Source organism: Sinohyriopsis cumingii, unplaced genomic scaffold (assembly GCF_028554795.1).
Source record: "Sinohyriopsis cumingii isolate HCF-2022 unplaced genomic scaffold, ASM2855479v2 utg000349l, whole genome shotgun sequence".
NCBI classification, from domain to species: Eukaryota; Metazoa; Mollusca; class Bivalvia; order Unionida; family Unionidae; genus Sinohyriopsis; species Sinohyriopsis cumingii.
In genome coordinates, this window is record NW_028315889.1 from 1,900,136 (window position 1) to 1,907,310 (window position 7,175).

Here is a 7,175-nt window from a genome sequence, read left to right on the forward strand (position 1 = left end):
TGGCACATAAGTGATTATTTTTTATTGATGACCATGCATGGAAGTTTTTTTTATTTTGCCGTCCGTGGGGTAGTGGTATGTTTAAATGGAATAGTCCTCAGGTGTTATTGCAGGAATACATAATTATTCAAGTAAACAAGGTCATAAAACCCTCTACTTGACCCAGATCACAATTGGCATTTTCTATTTTAAAAAAACTGTTACTTAATGGAAACTTCCATTCTAAATTATTATGTTATTAAAATTATAATACAGAATGTGGTAAATATCAGGTAGGCTAGGTGTTTTCATTGGGGAATTCCAATAACCATTAGCCAGACTGTAATAAATATGTTTACTTCCATTGATAATGATCCTAAAATTTAACACACACTCATAGAAATATATTAACTATGTACTTATTTGTTTACAAAATGACAGGGTCTAGTTAGGTTCACAATCAACTTGAATTTGGACAAGGTCAAGTCCAGAATACAATTATATTTACCACATAATCATGGAGGGAACAAATATAACAACAATACAATTAAATGAACATAACAATGCCTAGTATATTATTACTAATCAACCTTACAGTTCAAAATCAATCTCAAAAACATATAGGTGTTTTATTGCACAACAATACTGAGAGAGATACTGAACCTTCAGAGATGAGAAACTATTTACATTCAAGATCTGATATAGAGAGTCAAGTCTTCTTGGATGTATATTTCATATTTTGCATGGGGATAGATTTCTAAAGAAAAAGAATTTCTGAGGTTTTCCTCACTGGTTATACTGGCTATTTAAAAAAAGACCGTGTATATCTTAGGCATTGTAAAAAGAACTTTTGATTTCCTTAATTTTGCTGTGCGAGTAATGGGTGTAATATGGGTTGTATAGTATACAGCTTGGCCTTATTTCAGATGGTCACCTATCAAAAAACTGCTTGGTAATTTTCACTTCCTGGACATCAGAGGTTAATTGTAAGAGCCGATAACATCATTAGCTTTATCGTATCTAATTTTGAATGGATGAAACAGCTTGTTTAGTTCATTGACAAACAAATCTAGTGATTACTACATGAGTGTAAAAAGTAGTTCCTAATAAACAATACTATTTTCAGGCATGTGCTGTGCAGTATGGCCGCTCTGGTGGCCTAGTGGTTAGAGCATCTGCCTTGGATGCGGGAGGTCGTGGGTTCGATTCCCGGCCGAGTCATATCAGTGACTTAAAATATAGTACTAACAGCTGCCTCGCTTGGCATTCAGCATTAAGAGGTTAGTGTTAGGACTGGTCGGCCTGGTGTCAGGATAATGTGACTGGGTGGGATATCATGCTACATGTCTGCGGTATGGTGCCTCAGTGCTAGACATCACTATAAACTGCCACACTGCAGACATGGTAGCGACATGACTGAAAAATTGTTAAAGCTACGTTAAAAATCAAAATCAAATCACATCACTGTGCAGTATGATTCTGTGTAGTGTGGGAAAATACTGCACAATTCTGACAAAGTAAAGTTAATGGAGAACAAATGAGCATATAATAAATATGTATGGCAGATATGCAGTATTTATTTTGTATGGCAGATAGGCAATATTTATATAGTATGGCAGATAGGCAATATTTATATAGTATGGCAGATGGGTAATATTTATACTGTATGACAGATAGGCAATATTAATATTATACAGCAGATAGGCATATTAATATTATATAGCATATATTTATATTATATGTTGGATAGGCATTACTTTTATTGAATGGCAGATGAACAATATTTACAGGATTTGAAAGCCAGAATGCTCTCTGCTAATTTCTTCAAATCTGTTCCCATTTTTAAAATAAAAAACATTTAAAATAGCAAGTGATAGTCAAATGATGCACAACAAATACAGGCCAAACCAATACCTAGCTGGCATTGTGGTCATTCTCAAGTTTGTGTGTGGATTGTTAGATAGCATTTACTTTTTCTACCTCCCCTTGCCTGAAGAGAGGGGGATCGTAAAATACCATCTTGACTGTATTATATTACACATAATACAATATATATTGGTTGCTGACTGTTTTATGTTACACATAATACAATAGATATTGCTTGTTGACTGTATTATATTACATTTAATACAATACATATATATATATTAGTTGAGATAGTAAGAATAAATAAATCATATATTTACTCAAAATTTGATCAAAGGACAGTGTTAATAATCAAAATTACTTTTCAGCTACTAAAGTATACTCACTTTTTAGTGTGTCCTGGAAAGTATCTAATGTATTTGTTGTCATGAAGAGACAAATATCTGATAGTGTCTGGAAGAAAAGAACCAGAAAGAAATAAGTATTGCACAAAAATGGGACAAATAAGTATAATACAAAAAGGGACAGATGGGGATGAAAAAGTATCATACAAAAATCTGACAAATTGAGATGGAAATAAGTATCACACAAAATTTGACAAACTGGTGTGAAAATAAGTATTACACAAAAAAGGGACAAACTGGGGCAAAATAAGTATCACACAAATGGGACAAATAATTATAACACAAAAAGCATACAAATTGGGAATGAAATAATTATCACACAAAAAAGGGCAAAAGTTGGGCAAAATCACATAAAAATGGGACAAATTGGGATGGAAATAAGTACCACACATAAATGTAACAAACCGAGTGAAAATAAGCATCACACAAAAATGGGACAAATTGGGATGGAAATAAGTATCACATATAAATGGGACAAAGTGGGATTGAAATAAGTATCACACAAAAAATGGGACAAATTGGGATGAAAAAAGTATCACACATGGGACAAACTGGGGCAAAACAAGTACCACACATTCCATAAAAATAGTACAAGCTGGGCATTAAAAGCATCTCTTAACGCACTATCAGTGAATCACTGTTAAATTTGTCCCAACATTTGTCTCTGGCCTTAAAGACCATGAGCTTTAAAAACTTCCAGTACTTCAGAACATTTATTGGCCTTCCATATTTACAATAGTTGTCTTATCTCGCATAAAGAGGTCCTAGGTTTGACACCAAGCAGAAACCCAGAATGGAGTGAATTACTGAAATTGCTTGTTTAGTGCATGGGTGTCAATATTTGTAGCAATCAAGGTCCCTAGATTCATCAACCATAGGGATTTTAATAGACATCCTCATAATATATATATATATATATATATATATATATATATATATATATATATATATATATATATATATAGTCTTAAGAGTAATTATCCTTAGGCTAGTGCTTGGAGTAATGTTATATTACTCCCTTACATAAATAAAACATAACCTAGCCAGTGGCAAGGTTTCTTGGGGCAAATAATGTATATATCTAAGTTTTGAGAGTGTCTGCACATTCTAGAACCATATATGAATGGTTACCAAAACATCATTTTTAGTGATGTGGCAGTAGCCATGGTAGTATGGGCACTGGAACGTGCAGACAGGCAATAGTTGTCTTACCTCGCATAAAGAGGTCCTAGGTTTGACACCAAGCAGAAACCCAGTATGGAGCAAATTGCTGAAATTGCTTGTTAGCGCTAGGGTGTCAATATTTGTAGTAATCAAGGTCACTAGATTCATCAACCATAGGGATTTTAATATACATCCTCGTATAATAATATATATAAGTATACAGTCTTAAGAGTAATTCTCCTCAGGCCAGTGTTTGGAGTAATGTTACATTACCCCCTTATATAAATAAAACATTATACCTGGATGATATTGGAACTGTACAACATTATACATGAATGATATAGGAACTGTACCACATTATACATGAATGATACAGGAACTGTACCACATTATACATGAATGATACAGGAACTGTACCACATTATACATGAATGATATAGGAACTGTACCACATTATACATGGATGATATAGGAACTGTACCACATTATACATGAATGATATAGAAACTACACCACATTATACATGATAATATAGGAATCACACCACATGGTACATGAATGATATAGGAATTACACAACATTACATGTGATAATACTAAATATCAGCAAAATTTCAGCACATGACTGAAATAGGAATTGTACCACATTACAACAAACTGATACTGGAATTGTATATTTTTATACATGAATGATATAGAAATTGCACCACATTATACATGAATGCATGCATAGACAGTATAAAATAATTACCATATTTTTTTCAAAAAGCAAAGGGATAAGTAAAAGGCATAACTTAAAACATTACTCAAGAAAGGTGACAATCTAATCTGATGTTTCCTTGAAAATATACACAGGTGAAAAATTTACTGATATACACTGTACTAGTATATCATGTCCTCTTGGATTCATAATTTGCTTGAACAGCATTTATTCATAAAATTTTCTTTTAATCCTGAAAATTGCCGAATCAGGAAACAAGCCATAGGCACTTAACATATTAATTTTTCTCTTGATTGAGAAACAATTCTGGATGGACAGAGTAATCAATTGATTGACAGATCTGGATAGACAAAGCACTTTGGGAGTAAAACTACATGACTGAAAAATGAAATGAAACTTACCATCAACTTTGGTGGAACTGTGTAGAGCTGTATTGGCTGCATGTGTATATCTGATCAAATCAACCCCATATTTCTTACTGTTTAATGTTCTTTTGGGCCTGAAATATAAGTAAAATAGTTAATTTCCAAACTTTTCACTCTAAATATAAAATGTTAGCTCAGCAAAACTTGAAAAAATTTAAACAATTAACAATTTATGAAACACCCATTTTTGATTAATTTTGTTGTTTGAATTTTTTAATTTATCTGAAACTGCCATATCAAAATTGCTGAAATACTTGATTTCATGCATACAGTTGAAAAAGATCTACCAGTATACTAGTATCTATTGCTGCTAATTCCTGAATCAAATAATAAATATTTCCAATAGCATGATCAAGTGCAAGTGACATTTGTGTTTTCCAGTATAATACTGTCATATTCCTAAGCATACCTATTAAATTACTGCCACATAATGCACTGCCATGTTCCTAAGCACACCTATTAAATTACTGTCACATAATGCACTGCCATGTTCCTAAGTACACCTATTAAATTACTGTCGCATAATGCACTGTCATGTTCCTAAGCACACCTATTAAATTACTGTCGCATAATGCACTGCCATGTTCCTAAGCACACCTATTAAATTACTGTCACATAATGCACTGCCATGTTCCTAAGTACACCTATTAAATTACTGTCACATAATGCACTGCCATGCTCCTATGCACACCTATTAAATTACTGTCACATAATGCACTGCCATGTTCCAAAGCACACCTATTAAATTACTGTCACATAATGCACTGCCATGTTCCTAAGCATACATATTAAATTACTGTTGCATAATGCACTGCCATGTTCCTATGCACACCTATTAAATTACTGTTGCATAATGCACTGCCATGTTCCTATGCACACCTATTAAATTACTGTCGCATAATGCAATGCCATGTTTCTATGCACACCTATTTTAAAAACTGAATCATAACACAAGCAATGGATTATCGAAGCTTTATTTGATGTCTATGTAATATCCTTTTGTTCTTAAGTGAGTCAAGTATTTCATCATTATTTTTATGGGTGTTAACTTTTTGTATACACACCACTTGGATAGAAAATACATTTTCAGATCACAAAATGGTTAAAACAAACACCAAATATAGGATATATTTCACAGTACTGAAAACAAACACCAAACCCAGGATATATTTCACAGTACTGAAAACAACGTAGGGCAAAACAATTTAACCCATCATCATGTGTCATGATTTAGTACCCTAGTTCTGAGCTTGGTGATGTCAATATCATTCATAATTAACATTAAAGCCAATGGTTTTACAGAAATGGAGAAAGATGAAATTCTACAATGATACCAAATAATGCGGACTTTCCACTCATGTCAAAAAATGATACATCTGAAGAAAACAAAACTTTAAAGTTAAGCTAGATCTTCATATTTGGTCACTTACAAAAACATAACAAATGCAATACATCAAAGGTACAATAGGGAAAATCATGAACATTATCATATAAAGAAAGCTACCTAATGAAATGAATGAATAAATAAATAAATAATTCCCCAGCATATAATCTGCTTCTAAATTCTGTAATAATTTTTCCCCATCAACAAGACGTAAACACATTACATCCTATTCATTGTTGTTTCTCTTCCACGTAATAGCTTATTTTTCATAAAGTGTTGAACTTTATTAACTTTTTTACAAGATCGGTTTGGTCTGCTTAATATCTCTTGCCAGTTGTTGGCATTTTTCCGTTGAATTTTGTAAAACTAGCTAAAAACCTGACCTAATTACTCAACTGAACTGCTGACAGAAACAGTCCAAAGTAATATATTTCATTTCTATAGCAAGATGGATAAACATTACATCTTTTCAAAGCTATGCGCAGAATAGGCCGACATATCGCGAGTGAAGAAAACAGGGGGGGTGGTATCCCCTGTGTCCAAATTAACATTATTTTGAACAGAATATTCTGGTGACAATTGCATCTTCTCAAATAGTAAGCACTGCTGTATTTTATTTTTGTCAATCGCTCGAATTCGGTATGCGTTCTGCTTCAATATTGGAAACGAAAGCCTTAGGTGCGCTGAAATGTCCGACAGCAGTGTACAGATGCTGTGATAATACCTTTTGAAACCGATCGAAAACAGGTTACATACAAATGAGGAACTCGTTTACTACGAACTGACATGTTTGTTTTCATAATTTAAGCAGCCATTTTTAACATTCGAACTCAAAATCATATATTATACGGAATAAAATCACTGATATAAAAATAAAACCACATAAAAACTATATTGTACTATAAGACCGGGTTTGAAGCAATGCTCTACTTACACTCCATTTATACAGTCATAAATAACGATTGAGTCATCATCACTACTAGATATCAACGTCTCTCCATTTGCAGAATAATCTACACTTGTGATTTTATCACTATTTTCTCGAAATAATTTAGCAACACCAAAACTACGGATTACATTATCCGTCAACTTCATTTCTCTGGTCATTTCTGTGCTTGGGTGTGTTCGATTATTTTCTCAAAGATCACCAATTTTTTTAGTTTGGAGACGGGAGATGAAGACTTTGAGAGAATTGGAATAAAGCAAATCAAGCGCACGATTTTTTTTTTTTTT

The 7,175-nt window shown here is 32.9% G+C and overlaps 1 protein-coding gene across 1 annotated transcript in view; it reads right to left on the bottom strand.

Moving 5' to 3' along the window:
• LOC149774318 (WD repeat-containing protein 82-like) overlaps window positions 1-7,141 on the bottom strand; it is a 44,866-nt gene extending 37,725 nt beyond the window's left edge. Inside the window, exons 1-3 of the mRNA XM_089945469.1 lie at window positions 6,877-7,141; window positions 4,535-4,632; window positions 2,232-2,298 (exon numbers count right to left, since the gene is read on the bottom strand). Of these exons, the coding sequence (XP_089801595.1) occupies window positions 2,232-2,298; window positions 4,535-4,632; window positions 6,877-7,049 (338 nt within the window). The 5' untranslated portion in view covers window positions 7,050-7,141. The remainder of the gene's footprint in view (window positions 1-2,231; window positions 2,299-4,534; window positions 4,633-6,876) is intronic.
• Window positions 7,142-7,175: the final 34 nt, after the last annotated feature.